Source organism: Salvia splendens, chromosome 6 (genome assembly GCF_004379255.2).
Source record: "Salvia splendens isolate huo1 chromosome 6, SspV2, whole genome shotgun sequence".
In the NCBI taxonomy this organism is placed as follows: domain Eukaryota; kingdom Viridiplantae; phylum Streptophyta; class Magnoliopsida; order Lamiales; family Lamiaceae; genus Salvia; species Salvia splendens.
In genome coordinates, this window is record NC_056037.1 from 9,996,548 (window position 1) to 10,018,763 (window position 22,216).

At 34.7% G+C, this 22,216-nt stretch overlaps 1 protein-coding gene, 2 long non-coding RNA genes and 1 pseudogene across 3 annotated transcripts; 1 reads left to right on the forward strand and 3 right to left on the reverse strand.

Moving 5' to 3' along the window:
- Nucleotides 1-2,097: 2,097 nt before the first annotated feature.
- Nucleotides 2,098-4,062, reverse strand: LOC121809980 (annotated as a pseudogene).
- A 7,383-nt stretch (nucleotides 4,063-11,445) lies between these two features.
- LOC121809940 lies at nucleotides 11,446-13,934 on the forward strand. The gene is made up of 4 exons (XR_006052331.1): nucleotides 11,446-11,564; nucleotides 11,764-11,854; nucleotides 13,021-13,219; nucleotides 13,304-13,934. It is a non-coding gene; the product is annotated as an uncharacterized LOC121809940 (long non-coding RNA).
- A 390-nt stretch (nucleotides 13,935-14,324) lies between these two features.
- LOC121808761 lies at nucleotides 14,325-18,531 on the reverse strand. The gene is made up of 4 exons (XM_042209342.1): nucleotides 18,440-18,531; nucleotides 16,182-16,316; nucleotides 15,641-15,690; nucleotides 14,325-15,559 (listed from the first exon to the last, which is right to left on the reverse strand). The coding sequence occupies exons 1-4, from the start codon at nucleotides 18,529-18,531 to the stop codon at nucleotides 15,324-15,326; spliced, it is 513 nt and encodes a 170-aa protein (XP_042065276.1). The 3' UTR covers nucleotides 14,325-15,323.
- Nucleotides 18,532-18,591: 60 nt separating this feature from the next.
- Nucleotides 18,592-20,092, reverse strand: LOC121807201. Its single transcript, XR_006051771.1, has 3 exons — nucleotides 19,821-20,092; nucleotides 19,383-19,457; nucleotides 18,592-19,042 (listed from the first exon to the last, which is right to left on the reverse strand). It is a non-coding gene; the product is annotated as an uncharacterized LOC121807201 (long non-coding RNA).
- Nucleotides 20,093-22,216: the final 2,124 nt, after the last annotated feature.

The following is a 22,216-nucleotide window of genomic DNA, read 5'->3' on the forward strand; positions in this document are numbered from 1 at the left end:
GTGATTTTTAAATAATTTGCACTCTCTTTTAAATTTAGACATGATCCCACGGAATGGGCACGGGAAACAGTATTTACCCTTATATGACCCAATCCTTGCATATATAGGTAGATGAAAAGAAATAAATATCGAGTATGAATGCACCGGCATTTAATAATGGATACATCCATCATACATGAATGAATATAATTGATATTTGAGACTACAAATAAAGAAGAAAAAAATTAATCATTTTAGTTGAATCAGTTGGTGGGAAGCATTAAATTATAGAGGGAACATTTTTTTTCATGAACTTTGTCAAAATATCATTTTAGGTCCGTGAACTTTGAAAATATCATTTGAGGTCAGTCAACTATGAGTTAATATCAATCGAAGTACGTTTTACTATTTCCAAGTTTTTTTTCAGACGAAAATACACTCAATACCTTTAAGGGTACATATTTTTAATAAACTTATCACATATTCATATTTTTTATAAATATATTCACTATATATTTTTGACTAATTTTTTAAATTTAATTTGACCTTTAATATTATCACTTAATTTTGTGACATGCAAGAAAAGTTCCTTCTTCGTATAATTAAAGACCTTCTTCATAAAATTAAAGACTTTTAAAATATTTTTGAGCTATGGATATTCGTAAAAATTAATCTCACAGTCAATAGACGATACTTGAATATCTTTACTATATATTTTTGACTGTATATCAATATTCAAGTATCGTCTATTGACGGTGACAATAATTTTTGCGAGTATCCATATCTTAAAAATATTTTAAAATTCTTTAATTATAAAAAGTTGTAGAAGGAACTTTGAACTTTTCTTGCATATCACAAAATTAAGTGATAATATTAAAGGTCAAGTTATATTTAAAAAATTCTTCAAAAAATATATAGTAAAGATATTTATAAAAAATATGAGTATGTGATAAGTTTATTAAAAATATGTACCCTTTAAGGTATTAAGTAAAAAACTTGAAAATAGTAAAAAAGTACTTTGATTGATATTAATCCATAGTTGACGGATCTCAAATGATATTTTCAAAATTCGCGGCCGTAAAATGATACTTTGACAAAGTTCGTGGACCAAAAAAGATTTCCTTCTAAATTATAAGATGTGGCCACCCTGAAATTACTACTTTACATTCCAATCCCTTTTTTATGGCCAACCAGTCAACCACGTGCTTTTCTCAAAGATTGTTGTTTCTTTCCTATTTTAGCACTTAAACCTTATTTTTGTTTGAAAAATATAATTTTTTTTTGACATTATAACATTGTCACATAGGGTTTAAATAGTACTTTCATATATTTACATTTAATTTTATGTTATGTTTGGATTTTGTATACATACTTTCCTACCCATATATAACAGTTACTTTCATTTCAGTTAAGGCTATATAGTTGGATTTGCTTAAATGAACTATATTTTATTACTTATTTTTATTCATTGTCAAATTCTCTCTTGTTTTTCTTCTTATTCAATTATATATTCCATCAACAAAATATTGTTTTCTCTTAATTACTCAATTCTAATTTTTCTATAACAATGAATAACTCACTTACAAAACTTTTATATTACTTATAAATTACAATACACATGATCAGTTCCTTCTTCATCATTTTTTTTTCAAATTAAATTTCTCTTTGTAAATGACTACGATAGTAATTGGGGCTGGACTTTTTCGGAAAAGGATAAACAAAAATGACGTGCAAATTATGCGATCATTAGATTGGCAGATGGTAGAATACAATTGTAATTACTAGTTTCATTTCCACCTACTTAAAGGAAAGCAGTTAATGAAAATCAGTAGTTACTATTCTTATCAGTATTTATTAACATCTCGAAGCCACGTTGTAAATGTATATTTCATGTACCATGTTCGATACTATACATTGGTTGCCGTCTCAGTAAATTAATAATTTATATAATTCCTTTTTACACTTTAAAAAGTCTCATTTTTAATTTTTTTTATTTTGTTTTTCTATTACAGTATGTTTGTTTTACTTGAAAAACTCATCTTTATGGAGTAATTTTATTAATTATACATGAGTGTTTTGTTCATGTATAAACATGATATCATTGGCTGGTGTTGTAGATTAATTGATAATTTCAATTTATTATAATTAAAACTCCAGAAAGATACACACCAGCCAAATTCATATTGCCAAATGAAATCAGCCATGACACTCACAATTACGATAGAAATAGAAATAGAAATAAAACACAAGCATGAACCCGATAGCGAAACAAATCGATCAGGTCTCTCATTCTGCAATACCATACGATTTATTTAATTAAGCCAAGTCTTAGGGAATAATCAAGCCTTGTTTGGATTCTCAATGATCTTGATGCCACCAATAGTGACCCCAGGCCCGCTGTGCCTCGGCACAATAGTCACAACGATGCTATCATCGTCGCCGATGTCCATGTCCTCATACAGGTCCGTCAGCCTCAGCCTGATCGACGTCGTCGACGTCTTCTTCGGCGCCTTGTGCGGCACCTGCGCGTACGTCCCCGCGTACGCCGCCTTGTCCAGCTCCAGCGGGTTGTCATCCTCGTCGTTCACGAAGACGTCGAATTTCAGGAACTTGGTGGTGTCCACCGTGATGTCCTCCAGCACCAGCAGCTCGTCCGCCTTCCCCTTCTTCGCCTTCTGCACCTCGAACCTCACCACCTTGGTGAGATTCAGAGGGAAGACAGAGAACACCTTGGGGAAGAAGCTCGTCGTCCGCTTGATCCTCGCCAGGGCCGTCTGGATCGGCGGCCGGTAGTCGAGCCAGGGCAGGTCGATCCTCTGCAGGTCGTACCCCATCTTCCTCGTGTCGAGGCAGTCCCTCACGTAGACGCGCACCAGCTGCGCGTTCTCGTCGTAGAACAGGAAGGACGCGTTGAGGTAGTCGGGATCGGTGATGTCCTTGGTCGGGACCTTGTCCTTGGGGAGGACGTCCTTCCATAGAGTCCACATCCGGTCAACGTTGGCGTGGTGGCAGTAGAAGAGTGGGTCCCGCCCCGCGGAGTAGAAGTTCCCCATGTCCTCCATGCTGGGCTCCCTAGGGTCCCCCACGAATATGTGGAGGGCTGTGTGGGAGCCCCTCTCAGAAGACCCCGGTCCAGGGTTGACCGGGAAGCCCTCGCGGTAGGGCTGCCCCATGAAGTCGTACACGTCAGCATTTCCACGGACCATCTCCGTGTACATGACGGTGAGGTTGTTGGTGACTAACTGCATGGGGTCTTTGCTGCCGGTGCGGCCGAGGTCCACGACCGCCTTGAGGTTGTCTTGGTTGCGCTTGGAGTCGTTGATGGCTGCCTTGGGGTCCAGGAATATGGGCGGGATGGTCATGCCTTTAGGGTTGTCCCAGTCCAGAAGGGGAGGGCGAAGGTGGGATCGTCGATCAGCTTCCCGAGGATTCTCTCGTAGAAGTAGAGGTACCATCTGTGGAAGGGGAAGAAGAGCCATGAGTTGTGGACTTGGATGTCAAGGTCGCCCTGGCCGGGCTGGTTGTAGGCGCCGTTGCAGTAAGCGCAGTGGATGAAGGCCTGCTGCATGAAGCTGCGGGGGTCGTCTTCGGGGAGTTCCTTCATGCGCTGGATGGCGAGGTTGTACTTGAAGACGTCGGTGGGGTTGAGGCGGTGGGCGGATTGGCGGGTGCGGAGTTTGTACACAGGCGGGAGCTTGTAGTCGATGATGTCGCCCGTCACAGGTGGGCAGCAGTTGACGTCGAGGATCTGCTGGTTGTTGAGATTGGTAGCGGCGCCACATTTGTCCAGCTCGGGAGCTTGGACCGGGTTGGCGGAGGCCGAGTCAGTGGAGATCAGGCTGGTGGCGCCGTAGAGGCCGCCCAGACCGAGGAGGACGTTGCGGCGGTCGAGCCTGCCATTGGGGGAGTCGGAGTCGGAGGAGGCGCGGAGGGGGTGGCGGTGGCAACGCCTTGCATGGGAGATGAAAGAGGAGGGCTTGGAGAGGAGAGGGTGGGGGGAGGGGCGGAGTTTAGAAGAGGGAGGGGCGGTGCAATGAAGGTATAGAGAAGCCATTGCTTGAGATGGTTTCTCTAGGCACAAGATTGTAGGTTATTTATTAGTGGAGAAATGGAGAGTAGAGCATATTGTGTATTAAAGTCGTGGTAGCCGGTAGGTGTCTGAATTGATGATTTTGATTTCTCTCCATACACACTGTCAGACACTCTTCATATATTGAAATGTATTGTTCTTTTATCTTCAATTTGACCTACCTAGCTAGTAATTGGATCTACGGATCAATGGCCTCTCTCACTCGTAAACTTACTGGTAAATTTCTGATAAGTATATCTAACCTGTATACAAAATTCATATTTAAACAAGATTAAATCAATTTAATGTTTTCTTAATGGAGTACGTAACAGTCATCAACATAATAAAAAAATGTTGCGTGATGTTAGAGTATACAAGTCCCGACTTGAAGTAAGACATGTCGTAACACAGCAGGCTGCTAACATTAGTATGTAGATAGACGCAAGTACTGGTGGTTTAGATAAATAATTTTAGGGTTTTATATCTGGGGCAATAATCGAAGGCAAGACTCCATTTACATTCATAATTTCATATCTTATCTGTACAATTTGACTCTGTTGATAAGATTTGGAGTAGAGTTTTAAAAACTCAAACACATAATCATAAAAAAAAATAGACTCGATAAACATTACATAATTAGAACTTGGAGTCGGTTCCTCGTGCGGGTGTAGCAAGCCTGACGGTGTGCTGCCTGTATCATATGTATAACTCAAATTATTTTTTAATAAAATTGTAGTAGTATTGTTTAATTTAGTTAATGATATAAAAACTTTGATTACGTTTTCTTTTTTAAACCACAACTTGAGGCATGTTGATGTTGGTTGGTGTACATTAAAGTTTCTGATGGTGATAACTGAAGACTGAAAACTCGCACGTTTTATATACTGGAACCCAATAATATTTTAATACGGAGTATAAGAAAACGTAATAGAAAAATTGTAGGAATCGGGCACAAACAACGCAATTTGTCATGTATAGTTTTGTGATATTAAATGATAGTATATGATTTTAATCTAAGTCCGTGTAGATGCTCGTGATGTACTTCTCATCTCATGTCCCTGAAAATTTATTGGGAGCTTTATAATTTTTGTCGGTCCCATAAAGTTTCGTTCGTCCGTCCCATATTTAACTAACTCATTCTTACTCATATTTTATTATAAAACTAATACTTCGTATATAAAAGTAGGATCTACATTCTACTAACTTTTTCAACTCACTTTCTATTGTTTTATTAAAATCCGTATCTGGTCAAATGGTGACAAATATTTTGGGACAAAGGTACTCCCTCCATCCCCCATTAATTGGCAATGCCATCAATTTCCTTTTTCGTCGATCCCCAATTAATTGGCACCCTTACCTTTTTGCTACTTTTAGTAATGGATCTCACATTCCACTAACTCATTTCACTAACATTTTACCGTAAAATTGATATATAAAAATATGACTCATACTTCACTAACTTTTTTCATCCACTTTTCACCACATTACTCAAAATTCGTGTCAAGTCAACCGGTGTCAATTAATGGAGGACAGATGAAGTAGTATTTATGTTCTCTAAATCGATTATAGAAAGTGAGAAATCATGAATAAAAGTTTTTAGCATGAATATGGAGTTTATAGAGTTGTGAGATTAATTAATATTAACATCGATGAGTCTTGCAGTAATCAAATATTTAAGAGATTTTATATTTATAGTATATAATAATTATGTGTACAAGTGACTAACATTAAAACTAACACTACCACACATTTTTTAAGCTCAAACCTTGCATACGAAAACCTTTATGCATAGATTACATTTTCGAAACTATATACTCGCCTCTTGCAGTTCATTAGAACTCATTTTTTATGTGGTACTGCTACGTACGGGAATAACCCATTTTTTTCTTTGAATACACGAGTATATGAAATGAGAGTACTATTGGGGCATCTCGTCTTGCACATAGAGGTCTTTCTCAACTCGGCTCATTTATGGAGTTGTAATTTCAATTTATTTGTAAATAGAAATTTGAACCTCTATTTCCATATACTTCATTCTCTTGCTATTTTCCATTGGGATTGTATTATATCCGACAAAGTATCTTTTGTATCTAAGTTACTGAAAAAATACTACTCCCTCCGTCCAACAAATATATGTCCACTTTCTATTTCCGTCCGTCCAATAAAAATATAGGCATTTTATTTATGAAAAGTTGTCCCCTACTCATTACCCATATACTCCCTCCGTCCCGTGCTACACGCACGTTTGCTTTTCGGCTCGTCACAAAGTCCTTACACTATTTATAATTTAAGTTAGAATTAATGCATTTAATTAATATGTTAGTTTAAGTTAAAAGCTCTTTTATTAAGTGATGTCTCATTACACCTAAAATTCTTTTTTAATTACATAAAAAAATCAATCCCAAATTTACGGCCTAAAATGAAAAGTGCGAGTAGCATGGGACGGAGGGAGTACAATTTATTTACAACTTATACTACTATGACTCACTATCATAACTCATTAAACACTAATAAAATGTGATTCAACTTCATATATTTTTATTGGACGGAAGTAGTATAATTTGTACTAAAATAAGAGTACATTGGACTAATACGGAGCATAAATTGAGTCATTACAAGAATCATGATTATAGTGTTGGTGAGTTGACCAAGCAGTAGAGAGATTAATGTCTTATGCCAAAGGTCTCATATTCAAGTTCTGTGTAGCGCGACCTTTATATTTAAATTTATTTACACATCAAAAAAATCACGATTGTAGTATAAAATCTGAAATAATTAAAATTTTAATAAAGTGAACAATTATCATTTACCATGGGTTTATCACTTTAACCAAATGCATTTATGAGTCGAGATCAGAATCTTATAGGCAACATAATATTCAATTTTCTAATACACCAGAACTTATTTTATACTGACCGACTTGGTCCACTTCTTATATTTACACAGTGTATACTTGGACTCAGTTGATCCACTTTTAATATATATCAAATACTAACTATATCAATATGCTACTTGCTAACTAAATCAACACAAAATGTCAACACAAATTTATGTAATTATGTTGACATATTCGTATTATTGTGTTGACATTTTTAATATATTGTGTTGATTAGTGGACAAATAGCACATTAAGCAAAATGTTAAAATAAATTTATGTTATTGACATACTCATGTAGTCATATTAATATGTTGATTAGTTAGCAAGTAGCGTATTAAGATAGTCAGCACAATAACACAGCTATAACAGCATGACAATAGATAATGATTAATGAGTAATCATAATGAAAGATCCAGTTAAAATATTTGCTAGTTTCTGTTCGGCGCGCTTAGTGGTCGTTGAATAGTGAAATCAAATATATCACCTAGGATTTTTCATTCAGTTTTTTTTGCATGCTCAAGAAATGTGAAGTGTTTGCGAATACAGAGTCAACATAGTACTCCTATATTAAGTGTTTGACTCCGTGTAATATAGAAAAGTTGCAGAGAGTTTGATATTCAAGGAAATATTAGTAAGATGCAATATAATTGTAGGCTAAGTCGGAGTTTGATATGAATATTTGAAACAATAAAATGAGAAGATTTGGTAGGTTCTTCTTTCATTATCATAATTTAAACCGATCTCTATATACTTGGCGAACTAGTACCATATTTGCTGGTGACAAAGAATCGAACCGAATCGCTGGAGTATTAATTATGGTTTATTTTATATTACATATGCAAATGCAATATAAATTTACAAATGAAACACAATTAATAATGGGACATACTAGTATCTGATCCGAAATCTTGTGGAACATGGATAGCCACGCTACGCATATTAGACGTTACTAGCTACATAAATGCAGATAATGATTTTATATTAATGGTTTATTATTTAATGATAGTGAACAATTTCGTTTACGGTGTGTTACTGAATAGTGAATACTGACTTGTACATACATCAATTGTGTGTCCTCATTCATGATTGTCAAGAGACAGAAAGAAGCTAGTAGTACAATAGTTTGTCTTAAATGTACGTAGCCAGGAGGACCGTTGGAACCTCAATTTATTTCGCCAACTTAATTTTTATTTGTATGTATAATTTCTTATGTGAAAGCGCAATATGAAGCCGTTTATTCTAAATTAACAGTTTGATACGATATATACAAATGTTAGAATTTGAAATTGTGATGCAAATCTAGGTGAAACGCATAATGTATCATTGTAGTGTACTATATATTGGCTAAAGAATTGGCATGATGGTTACAAGATTCATTATTCATCTCAAGCATTACGAAAAGAGAAGTACACCTTGAAGAGGTCAAAGGCACGAAGACAATATTCGAAGTCCAAACTGTCGAATCGTGTCAAAGGGAAAGACCCGGCCGGATGGTGTGATGTTGCATTAGCCGCCTGACCAATTAAGTGGAGCAAATGGGGCAGTGAGTTTCACTTGATCAGGTGTTGCATGGACTTAGGTTTTTCACCTTTTGTGTCTTATTTTTCCTTTGTGTTATTCATTTTGATGTCATCTTTGAACATTGTATAAACACTAGCCTCTTATGAACTTTCTCTCCAAGTTTAGATGAGCATTTATCACAAATTCCACTTGATGGGCGGATTTATGGGCTTTATTGCACGGGTTTCGGAGATAAACCTTTCTAGCCGTCCGCCCTTGGGAAAGGGCACGCTAATCGGCTAGGGCGGATTTAATTTTTAACCTTTTTTTCATTCTTTTCATTTAAGTTTGTTTTTTAAATTTTCATTTTCTCTGAATTAATATGATTGACTAACTTTTCACTTTTCAATTTTAAAAGGACAATTTTATTTCAATTACTGAATTTAACGAACAAATAACATAAAATTAAATTTGAATATTGCAATTGAACAGTAATAAATAGTAACTGTAAATGCATTCAATTCATACCAAACTCAAAGTAGTACTAGTAATAGTTGGTAATTTCAATTGTCTCGTCGCTCTCCGAAACCATCTTTTATGAAATTCTCCGTTTGCTTTGTGAAGCCAAACTCAAATAATTTATCTGTTAACGTTGTAAAAGTTTAGCAGCATGATGTGAAATCTCTCTTTGTGACAACGAAATTAATATGGAAATACTATATGATTCAAAGTTAAGTTGTTAGTATAAATATCGGATAAAATATGAAATGTATGGAGAAATAAATACTGAAATGAATGCGACTTGAAGGATCAGATCTGATAATGGGCTCCAATACTCTTGGCCCATTATTGGTTTGGGCTAGACCTTACTATCGTTCTTACACGCCTCCAAACTGCAACCCATAATTTTGTACTCCACTTATTATCAACAGTGCATTGAACAGATCAGGATATTTACTTATTTTTGTAGAATTTATTGTTATCATATACTCCATGATTTTTTAGAATTTTATTTTATAATCAATACTCTATCCGTCTCTAATAAGAAGTCTTTGGTTGAAAAGGTTGGTGGAATGTGAATCTCAATTTTTTATATATTGGTTTATTGATGAATGTTACGCCGATGGAAATAAAATTAGATTATTTTAGCAATGTATATTATTTGTTTTTTTGTACCCTTTGGATTAGTTTGATCATATTTGTATTAAAGTCTATGTCTAATTTTATTTATTATTTGATTGTTTTTTTCTTAAAAGTGCGATAATATATTTTTAATTCATTTCTAGGCAAATTTCATTTTAGATAATTTCATATAATAAATCACTATTATCTGTGTAACTAATTGAATGTAACCTTTACCTTTAAAGATGAATCGATACACCAATTTTGTTGTTTGATAGAGGAAATGTCGATATGTTTTTATGGAAATCTTATATCTAAATGGGCCCAAGTTGAAAATGGCGAGTTGGTAATGGATGGGCCTCGATGTAAGAGGCGTAGTTTCGCAACTCCACTGGATCTTCAGCTACGAGGCCTCCACCATGTGGAAATTGATTTTGTAGACATTTAACAAATTAAACTAAAATCGAAAATTATAAAATAACAATATAGTATGAAACTCTTACTAATTGCACAGTTTGAATAAGAATTTTATTTTAGAGAACATCACCAAATGTAACAACAAATCGAAATTGCAAATTTGATACGATTTCAATTCAACTATTGATTTATGGTGCGATTAAACGTGTCCAATTTCTCGAACAGTAAAAATTTGGTAAAAAAAAAATAGTGAAGTGTGGGGGTCATTACCAAAAGTAGTAAAAATTAAATGAGGCACTTAATTGTGAACGGACGAAAAAAGAAACTTAAGATACTTAATCGTGGACGGAGGGAGTATAATCTTACAAAATGAAGATCGATCTTCCACTCATGAGGTAGATAAGAGATAAAGAGAAATCCATAATCGACTTAAACCCGCTCTGATACCATATTAAAAATGAGTCACTCTCTTCCTTAAAGTCATATAGATGAGATATGATCATTACTAAGTTGATGTGGGACAAGATCAAGAGATTTTAACAGTTCATGAATGATACTACCTCCGTCCCCAAAAAAAGAAAAAAATTGTAAATGATATGGGTTTGAATGCGCAATTGGTAAAGTAAAAGAGATGGTGAGAAAACGCGATGGAATCAGTGTTAGTGAATTGTGGAGTCTACATTTAGAATGATGAGGTGGGGTTAATATTTGTTTTAAGCTTTCCATATTTAGAATTGGTCTAATTTTGGTGGACGACCCAAAATAGTAAAATTAGTCTACTTAGATTAAACTATTTTGAGATTCCTCATCTAATTGGTTTTCCAAATATAAAGATATTCTCCCTACGTCCCATTAAATATGAAACAATTTTTTTCGGCACATAATTTTATATAATATTGTGTTGTGACTTGTGACTTAATAAATAGAGAATTAAATAAAAGAGATAGTTATATTTTTATTTTATAAAATATTTATTTTTAATGGTTAACCTAAAAAAGAAAATATTTCATTTTTGTTTGGGCAAATGAAGTACTTATTTTGTTGTTTTGACGTGAAACCAAGAATTAGCGACGCTATAAAATTAACCATTGATATTAATGATGAATAATAAGTACGGAGAATTCCAACTTCCATGTTACCTGGGCAATATCTTTTAGTAATGAGATTCAGTAATAAATTACATTTAGTGAAATAAAATAAGGTAAAAAAAAGGTGAAGAGAATGTATAACAAGAAAAGATAAGATATTTTGGATTTTGTAATTTAAGAAAATGATTTAAATAAGTTAATATAATCCGAAATAAAATACGTTAAGGGCATGTTTGATAGCCCAGAAAATCCAAGAAACAAGCTCATTTCCTTGTTTTTTTCCATGCTTTGATACACTTTCAACTTTTTTGAGAAAGCCTGCAAAATACTTCGGCCCGACAAAGGCCCAAGAGTGTATACCAGCTTATCTGTGGAAACTGATCGTTGTTTCAGCCATAGTTTATTTTCCATTGCATCAAGAAATAAAATTCCCTTCCAAAATTAGCCCTCTTTGACTTAAATTTCATGCTCAAACTCTCTTCTTCCATCTTCTTTCTCTTTTTCTCCTTTGGTAAGATTTACAGCAACCTTCAACTCTTCCCTTTTTCTCTTTGACTTGCGGTCAGATTTGCAGCACCAATCCATCTTCTCTTCCCTTTTTCTCTTTGATTTTTGGACAGACAATCAGCACCACACCACATGATTTTAACACATCAATTTTTTTTTTACACGAATTTATCTCACTAAAATTGGCCTCTTGTTTTGTGCAGCCCTATTTGGAAGATTTACACACAATCGAATGTTTTCTTCTTCGTTGAAGAACTCTATTTCGGTCCATTGGTGAAATTATAGACACTGCAGGTAAACCCTAATTTCATGACTTCAATTTGTGATATATCCAAATACAGTCCGTCCATATTTGGGTATGCTTCAATTTCATGGAGAAGATAGATTGGATGAGGTTGGATATTCAAATGGGGTTTGTACTCTACTATTCTAGTTGAACCTATTTTATATCTACTATAAATGATTCAGGTTTAGGTTTTTAGCATGAATCGGCAGGCATTCATGATAAAAGGGCCAAACTATTATGTTTTGTATTTTCTTATTCTTTCTAGTTTTGGTTTGTTAATTGGCAGACATTTTTTAGCATGACTTGGGTTTTTTGGGCATGAATTGGGTTTGGGTAATTTAATTGGCAGGCATTTCTAAGTGTTGTGTTGGTTTATATTTTATCATGATTTGGCAGGCATTCATCATATAATTGGGATAATTTTTTGCTTTTTAATGTGGATGATGGGTATTTCTGTTGCAATTTGTTTGGTGTTCTCAATGTATACATATTCATAAATAAGAGCCAACATGTAATTCATTTTGATTTAAAACTTTCTAATTGGGATTTGATTTTAACTTCAATGGTTTATATCATTGTAACAATTGAAAGTAATTTTGTTCAAGGACTCACATCACATATAATTATGAGTGAAAGTTCATTGTCCGACGAAGAAATCGTCTTGCTTATTGAAGACATACTACAAAAGCATCACACGCAGACCATGATCATTATCCATGAATTCTTGAAACTTACTAATGGTTCTAAGTGGATTAAAAAGAACCAGACACGATGTTTATTTCGCCGTCTGACCCGCATACCTACCCAGGTCAATCGTCTTACTAGATTGACAGGTGTTAGTGATCAGGACTGCATAAATAATCTACGCATGGACCGAAATTGTTTCGGGAGACTATGTATTCTTCTTAAAGAATGAGCTGGGGTAGAGGAACAAGTGGCTTTATTCTTATGTGTTTTATCACATCACAAAACGAACCGGGTGGTTAGTTTTGAATTTTTAAGGTCTGGTCAAACAGTTTCATACTATGTCCATGTTGTCCTCCGAGCCATCATACTGGTGCATAAAATGTTTATATCTAAGCCAACTTCGGTACTTGACAACAGTGTTGACCCTAGGTAGAAGTGGTTTAAGGTAAAATGTCTAAGCTTTACTCACATGAATCGGATGACATAGATTTTTCGTAGAAGCTGAAGCTACAATCGAGGAGGAGACATGCACTCGTGTGAATAGGGACGACATCTATAATCGGTTGCAATTCCTGGAGCGTCGCTACCAAACCTTCAAATCATTGGTTGAGCATCCGAATACACGATTCGAGCCCTCGTCGAACAAGGTTTTTGCTTCTGAAAAAACTTGGACGGCCATCCTTAAGGTTATTTTGAGCTCAATTTTTTTTTATGATGTACTGATATGATGCTCTTTTTAAAAATAATTTTTTTGAGTTTATTGTTATTAGAAAAATGACTTTGCTGGAGCATATACAAAGAATGGAGAACTAGAGTTGAAGCTGCTCAAGATGTTGTTTAGTGGTGAGTTCAATGTGAGCGAGAACGATATAGAAACTATTGTGCTCTCGGACAACACCATTGATCTCAATCCGGATGTTGATGAGGGCCAATGTGAAGATTATGTAAGTGGATATAACCATGATAGCCATCTACTGCCACGCAATCTGTTCAATGAGAGTTCACACTCCCGAGACTGTGAGTCATCAAATTCCATGGAGATTCGTGATAGGGAGCTTGGACAACGACCTGAAAATTTCATCTACCACGGCTTTGACAACGCCCCAACAAGGACGGTTGACTCCTCAAACAGTAGCTCTTGTGCATCGTCAAAGCCAACTTTATGGTGGCGCCGACCATAATCGTGACTCTTATCTACTATGCTGTAAACTTAGGATTGCCACTTGGAAAATAAGTCGTATCTTGCGACAAGGTTGTTGTCGTCTTATGCATATTATGAGTGTGTGGTTTTAAAAATATGTAATCTCATGTGTAGTCCTTAGAATTATTTCGATTCCAAAAGTTGCTCTATGCGACATGTTATGTAACTTTGTTTGTGAAATAAACATGAGTTTCAGAAAATAGGGATAAAGATGAATAAGAAGTAGAAACAAAGGAAAGTTGTGATGAGAGTGATGTATATCTATTAAGAAGTGCCATTATTGCAAGAGAATCAGTAATTCTAAACAGAATAAAAGCAGCAAAATCAAGTGAGGTTATTTGTTGTGAGGCTATGTCAATAAATCAATCGACTCAACCTCAAGAAAATGTTTTTGCAGAAGTAAATGAAATGGAAATAACACATAATGGAGTCTTAAAACGTGTTAGCTTTGGAGATAAATTGGTCACTATTTTTTTGTGTAATATATGAACCAAATAATAACATGAAAAATATATTCATTCTTATAAGCCCATGAGAGCACAATAAACAGGGAATTATAAGTAATTTGAGAAAAAATTCTAGTCATAATATGTAACATATTCTGAGGTTCCATAGATTCCACAAATAGAGTCATAATAACAGTCGTCCAATACAAACCAAGGCCGAATCCCAATGTTTTAAGCTCATACATTTGAGCATCAGTAGAAACTAGACAAAAGATAATAAGTGCGATTATAGTTCAATGCACATAAGGAGGATTAGATATCATCTCCTACAAAATAGCTCCAGGAAGGCTATTGAACAAGTCCAAATGTTCGACTTTGCTGAGGATGAATTCAGCGGCGTCGATTTGTTGCCCAAGAGTAATGCCTTGAATATTACCGAGCATGCCAAACACTTTCTTTCTTGCCTTGCTAGCATCGAACTCAAACCCAATCCTACCAGCCAACTTATCAAGCCTAGCGTTCGTTTCATCCTGTCCTTTAGCAAGCAATTCAAGCAACGCATCAGCCCTATCAACGAGTTTGCGCTTGTTACCTGTTTTCTTTGGCAATTTTTTTTCCGGTGTCACCGTTTGTCTGTGCGGGAAACTGAGTTCCAGTGTCACTGTCTCCCGTACTCTGATCTGGCATTTCTCCTGAGCCCATGGTGTTAACTGGCATTCCTTGCGAGCTCGTGGTGTTATCCGTATTAGTTCCAGAATGGCCATCGGCACTAGCTTCAAACTCAGCCTCTTGACTCCCATTACCCACATTGAGATGTGAGCGCACACCAGAAGATCTCGTTGCACGATCCTTGCCAAAAATCTCTTTCCATTCATCAAACAGAGGCCACGACTTGAAACGCATGTAGCGTGCATTGTTATCTAGCTACAACAACATTAAACACCCATCACAAATCAAACACAGTCGCTCTCACAAAAAATAAGTGTAAACATAAGTAAAAGTCAATAATAGTAAGAAGCACACCCTAACAATTTGTTCTCATTGGTCGTTATCACAATCAATCTTATGATCGCCCTTGTAATTGAAGACAATGCTACTTCGATTGAGCATGTTAACCAGAGAGGAGTAGTTTTTTTTCCATTGCTAGAGCTTGGAGCTGATATGGGAGGTTGCCTTAATGTCGCTTTTCGGGCATTCACGCTTGATGATTTCCTCAATCCGAGCTAGATACCCACCACGAAATTCGTTATCTGATTCCCACTTGTTTACAACAAGGTCTTTTAGGGCTAACATCAAGGCCTCTTCCTCACGAGTAGACCAGCTGCGCCGAGTCCGATCTGTCTTCGGCCTGCGACCAGCCCTTTCTCCAATTTGGGAATCTATTCCGACAAAATCATATGAATGTGGGTAGGGTATTCTATAGCTAACAACACAGGATTTGATAAGTCAAAATAACTCACCTTCAACCAATTGGATTCCGATCGGCCAGATTCTCCCATAGTGAGCAAATCTGCTAAGTAATAAGAAAAGACATATTCTTAGAACAAAAAAGCATTGGTTCTCGATGGGTACCCTCATTAAAACTCAACTAACTTTCTCCTGAAATCTGAACATATACATATACCATTCCATTTAGTTTGTGTTGGGAAACTAAGTGATGGATATACTCCATTTGTAATCGAGAAGTTTGCATAATGTAAGCAATTGTATCCTAAAAAAGTATGCAGAATGAGTAAAAAATATCAAATTTATGCTCTGCTCTCAAAATGTGGGGTAATCTAGAGGTTTGAAATCAATGTTGTCCATTAATTTCAGTCAAGTCCTTGAAACGTGAATTTTCGTCTAAATAAATGAAGAAATTGAGCTCATACATGGAGCACACAGTATAGCTTGAATAATTATTTAAAATCTCAAAAAAAAAGCATGCTATTGATTTCCAGCAAGATATTGTTAATAACTTGGGATAAAATCAAACTTTAAGGAAATTTAATTGAAGCATACCTGTTTGCATAGAATTCGGTGGGAGTCTTCGAGCGGCTGCTGGGAGGAAGAAATGAGAGGAAATTATATATTTCTAGCGTTAGGGTAAATTGTGGTATGTTGGAGAAAAGTAGAAAAAATTGAGGGCAATAATGTCTACACAATGGAGTACGTGGTGTTTCTATCCATATCAGAATTTAAAAAATCGCCTCTTATTTTGTATCAAACAAAAACCGACACTTTACTCAATAATTTAGTTTATTTTCTCATTTTATTTCTTCTCTTGGATTTTCCTACTTATGTTATCAAACATGCCCTAATGGGGAGTAACATTGTCCAAGTAAAGAATTAAAGAAATCAATTAAATATGCGCTTTACATCGTTGAAAAGTTTGGTACTCTTTGTCTAGTAGTACGAAGTACTACAAAACTTTTGACAACCAGCCCATCTCTTACTTGATGATCGTAGTGCATCATCTCTGGACGAAAAACTGAACCCACTTATCTCATAATAATTGGTTACTCTAATGCTAATGTTGGGTTTCACTTAAATTTAATGTAAGATTGATAAAGTAAGAGAGGGATAAAGATGAAAAGTAATTAAAGTATTGTTAGTGGAGAATGAATCCTAGAATACATATTCTTGTAGGACGAACTAAAAAGGAAAGAATAAATATTTTTTTGGGACGGAGGGAATAGTATCCATTGCATTAGCAACATAAAAAAATTATCATTGAAGATCTTTTTAAATAAAGACATCATTATGTCAATCTTTTAAAGTCACATTGAAGTTGGGGCATCACAAGATTTTCTTAATAAGTTGTGTTTAATCCGCAATTGTATTTTCCCACATTTGATTATACAGTGATATCTCCTATGTATGACATATTGATTACGTTTGTGTGTTGTATGCAGTATTGATTTAATTGATATTAGATGATATACATAATTCAGAATGACATGGATAAGATTGTTCGCGAGCTTCTTTAAATAAACTTGATATACATATAGGGATAGGTTTGTGATCAAATACTAACTTCTTATAGTAATAACTAATACCTAAATATCAATATTGTATGTTAAAAATATCAACACAAAGATATAGGGTTGTCAATCTTTCTTGTGTTGATAAATTATGTCTTTGTATTGATATTTAAATTTACATGTTGTATTGATATAATTATGTCTTTGTGTTGATAATTTTAATACATAGCATTGATAGGTATTAGTTATTACTGTAAATAGTTAGCACCCTAGTCCAACCCGGGATAGGGATATATATATATAGGGATGTATTCATTTCCTTTTTATATCTTTTGTTCTTTGTTCTTTTTAATCTCAGCCCCACGATTTTGTCATCCGACGGTTAGATTGGTGTCACGTGTCATTTAATAATGCAGATTTTCAGTTGAATAATGCACACCGACTAATAATGCACCATTATAGTGTAATAATGCAGATCATCTGGACCGTTGATGAATGAGATCTAACGGCCCATATTAAATAGAATAAATGATCTAAGGGATGAATAGGAGAAATGAGGTCAAAAATCCAAGTCAATCCCATCCATTTAATTTCTTAATCTAACGGTGGATTTGGCTGCAATTTGTATTTTATTTAATAATTATAATAATCATAAAAGGTTAAGGATGGTATTAATATATTTGATAGTTAGTAGGTTTCCATTATTCACGCTTCTTTTTTTTAGCAAGATTAAGTCTCCCTTCCGTAAATGAAAAAAAATCAAACAACCACAGTAAGAACTCTGCGCCGTCTTCCAACATCTCAAGCAGTGGCGGATGATGGGGGGAGGGGGCGGTCTCTCCCTCCGCAGGCCGATTTCCCTTTGCCTTCGACAGAAATCCACCATGGTCGCCCCCTCCGTCGCGCCGGCGCCGCCCCGAAGAAGAAGAAGTTGACGGCTAAATTGTTTCTTTCGAGTGAAATTCAGCTAATAGAAATGAGCTTATACGTGTAGAAATTATTATTGATGAGGTCAATGCAAGCTAGATGTTTACCATTTTTACATAGACTTACGAAAATTAAGTAAAATTGGGGGAGAAAGAGATGGAGCGTGAGATAAATTTAATGGAAGAGAGCACATAATGTTTCTTCAGAGTACTGTATTTCACAAACGTATTAAAATATAATTATGCTGAAGGCGCATAATGTTGCAGCACCAACTGAATAATGTTATATAAAAACAACACGAAGACACATCTTGTTTACATTATTGCTTTTATCAGCATACATTAGTGTATTAAAATTGTTGTAATATACTGATTGGGCTTAATAATGTAACGCATAGCACAAGCACTTTGCATTCCAAAGCTCATACGCATGACAACAATGTTAACAAACATGCTATACATTATTCTTAGTTGTCTATTGGATAATGTATCACTAAGTGGTAAACAATGAAACAAAGGGTATGCAAATAATGCCAAAAAAACAACTTAATATGTTACATTATTCATAAATCAAGAATACATTATTTAGCCGCCTCGCTATTTCTTCCTAGAATGTGAAATCTGTCTATTTAGTTCTTCAGTCCATCAGGTCATTGCCCTTTAGAAAGCCGAACGTAAGATGCACATCATCCCCTGTAATACGAACAAACTCATTTTCTAAAAATTGTATCCTGCACCGCTTCATGTTGAATACAGAAAGTATCCAAAGGGCAATTTCTCCAGGTATCTCTGGTATTTTGTAGTTTTAAATACCTCCAAGCCCGAGCTCATGGACAACTTCAACCTGTTGGGGATATAGCTTTGCAATCATGTCCACATATTCCTTTGATGTTCTCCTAAAATACAGTATATCTTCCCTCTTTTTTGGCCGAACCCTGTCCCCTGCATCATCTTCCTCCATCTCTACTTCATCCTGTTTACATTATTGCTTTCATTAGCATACATTAGTGTATTAAAATTGTTGTAATGTACTGATTGGGGTTAATAATGTAACATATAGCACAAACACTTTGCATTCCAAAGCTCATACGCATGACAACAATGTTAACAAACACGCTATACATTATTCTCAGTTGCCTATTGGATAATGTATCACTCTGTGGTAAATAATGAAACAAAGGGCATGCAAATAATGCCAACAAACAACTTAATATGTTACATTATTCATAAATCAAGAATACATTATTTCATTTTACCTTTGATTAGATTATTTTATCAAAAATGTCAAAAAAAAAAAAAGAGCAAAAGCTTACCATCTATGGGGTTTGAATTGGTCTTGAAGGGTCCCCTCTTTTGACTATGTTCTTCCCTTTTTCCATCGTATAGAACTGAATGAATACAACATTACAACCGAGATTAGTATAATTAAAAAACCCCAAATCAAACAAACAAACAAGTAACCAATGATGTATACAACAACCTTGAATAATGTAACAACAACTACTAATAGACAACTACAAATAATGAACATCAATAATGTACATAACCTTGCACAGTAATGAAATACGAACAAGAGAAATGAAGTATGCTTACCAGCAACAAACGTATCATTACCTTAAAAATCGATTCTTTTCACGAAAATTCTAGGATTCATCACGGTAATGTAAACATAAAACTGGACAATTCTAATTTGGTATTTGAGTAACTAATGTATATCGGAGATGATTGAGAGAATTCCATATCTAAATTACCTTAACTGATCGAAAATGGAGCCTTGAACTGAAAGTTTCTAGCCTACGACACTCGGCGTAGTTTTGAACAAATTCACGTTTACACCACAATTCCAGTCGCCAACCGTTGATATAAGCTTCGTCTTCCACTTTTTCGCGATGGATTGAGGTCTCCATCTTTAGTGGATAAGGAATCGCCACAAACTAAGATTGAATATAGAGAGCAAAAGTGGGAAATAAGGTTTTCGTCGATTTGGGGTAAATGGGAGAGAGAAATAGCGGATATTTCGCTCCTTCCATTTTAAAACTGAATAATGAATAAGATGTACCAATTATACCCCCATATTGTAATCAGAACTCCTAAATACTGTAGCTCGGGGTATGATATATACTTTAATCTAATCCGTCCATCAAGTTAATCCTAAGGCTGGAAATACATTTGAACTTAACACTAAATGGTCACTTGGACCCTAATGCTCCCATATATATATATATATATATATATATATATATATATATATATATATATATATATATATATACACCAAATATATATAGAGATAGAGTGTTGTGATCAATGTCGAACCAATATTAAAGACCGAACTAGAGACCAAATCTCATCCGTTCATTAATCACATCTAATGGTTATTAATAATTAACATGTTATCTGTTTTTTTTCATTCAATCAAATTGACACAGGGTAGTTTTGGAAAACAAAAAAATGGTGTAGTTTACGCCACTTTGAATTAGGGCCCTTAGATTTAGTTTTGGTCCCATTATTCACAAATCTAGTCTTAATGACTGAACTAGAGACTAAATTAGGGCCCTTAGATCTAGTTTTTAATGGATGAGATGAGATGATGTAGTGAAAATTTTCGCATTCATTAGGTAGTCAAATTACTTCAACCGAGAGTATTTTTGTCAAATTACATTTATAGTTTATTACTTCATCCAGTAGATTTATTACTCCATTCCAATAGTTAATTAATTCATTCCAGTAGATTATTACTTCATTCCACTTTGAATTTTAATTTGTTTAACCTTTTTACAAAATTTAAAGCGAATAGACTGTGTGAAGTGTTTTCAAAATGAAGTATTTATTCTTTATTATTATGTCAATGTTGATGAAGTTATAATCTCATTTAATAAGGTAATGGGCTGAAGTAATAACTCAATTGAAGTTCAATGAAATAAAATCTTATTGTGATGAAGTGGTATACTTGTTGAATGAAGTAAATGCACATATGAATGAAGTAGTGATCACTCTTCCTCATATGCTCAAGAATCCCTTAAAGTAATAACCTAGTCGAATGAAGTGATAAAACTATTTGAATGAAGTAATAGAATAGAATAAAATGAAGTAACAATCTAGTCAAATGAAGTAATATAGATAGTTAAATAATGAAGTAGTAATAATCTAGGTGAATGAAGTAATATGTAACTGAATGAAGTAATAGTTTAGTTGAATGAAATAATATAGAAATCTAAATAACGATGATTTTTATATTTTTTCTTCTCCAAATTCGTAGCCAATAACAATACAAGTTGAATAAAATAATGAAGTACTAATCTAACATAATGAAGTAATATTCTAGTTGAATGAAGTAGTATAGAAATCTGAATAATGACGATTTCCGCACCAAAATGCCTTCAATCAACCGGGATAATTTCCACCATAAATTCTTCAAAATCAATGACCAATTACCTCAATTTAAACACATCATTACATTGCATTGCGTTAGTTAACTAGGTATATTACTCTACTACTACAAAATCTACAATAGGTAAGAATATGTTATTGATGAATACTACTCCAGCTTGCTAGATTTATACAAGATTCCAAAGCACATCATAAGAATCCATAGGTTTGTGTTTGTTCTGTTGAAGCAAAAAGGTAGGCAAACAGTGAAAAACCGTTCCTATTTACAGAGCTTGCTTCAACATCCGCCAATTCACCGCCGACAACGACCTCGGCCTCCTAGTCGCAGTCGTCTTCTTCAACACCCAGCGGGAAATCGCCGCGAGAGAGAGAATTGTAGAGAGATTGGGAAGGTATGAAGTGGCGTAAACTACATCATTTTTTGTTTTCCAAAACTACCCTGTGTCAATTTGATTGAATGAAAAAAATCAGATAACATGTTAATTATTAATAACCATTAGATGTGATTAATGAACGGATGAGATTTGATCTCTAGTTAGCTCTTTAATATTGATTCGACATTGATCACAACTCTATATATATTCATATATCATCCGGCTAAATTCAAGATCGAAATGATTTTTTTAATTTAATAACAAATCATATCCATTGCTTTAAATATTGTTATTTTATTTTATGGTTTTAATTCAACTATAGGGACCAAGTGTACTTTTGCTCTTGCTCTGTTGGTACTGCATAAGTAATACTCCAATGTAGT

Bases quoted from the DNA above. Each gene is read 5' to 3' on its own strand.
- LOC121808761 (XM_042209342.1), bottom strand. From the start codon at position 18,531: ATGTATAGCATGTTTGTTAACATTGTTGTCATGCGTATGAGCTTTGGA. The intron at 16,317-18,439 runs GTATATTACAAC...TCCATTGTGTAG, and splicing joins TACATTATTAAGCCCAATCA to ACATTATTGCCCTCAATTTT. The intron at 15,560-15,640 runs GTGAGTTATTTT...TTGTCGGAATAG, and splicing joins CGGAATCCAATTGGTTGAAG to ATTCCCAAATTGGAGAAAGG.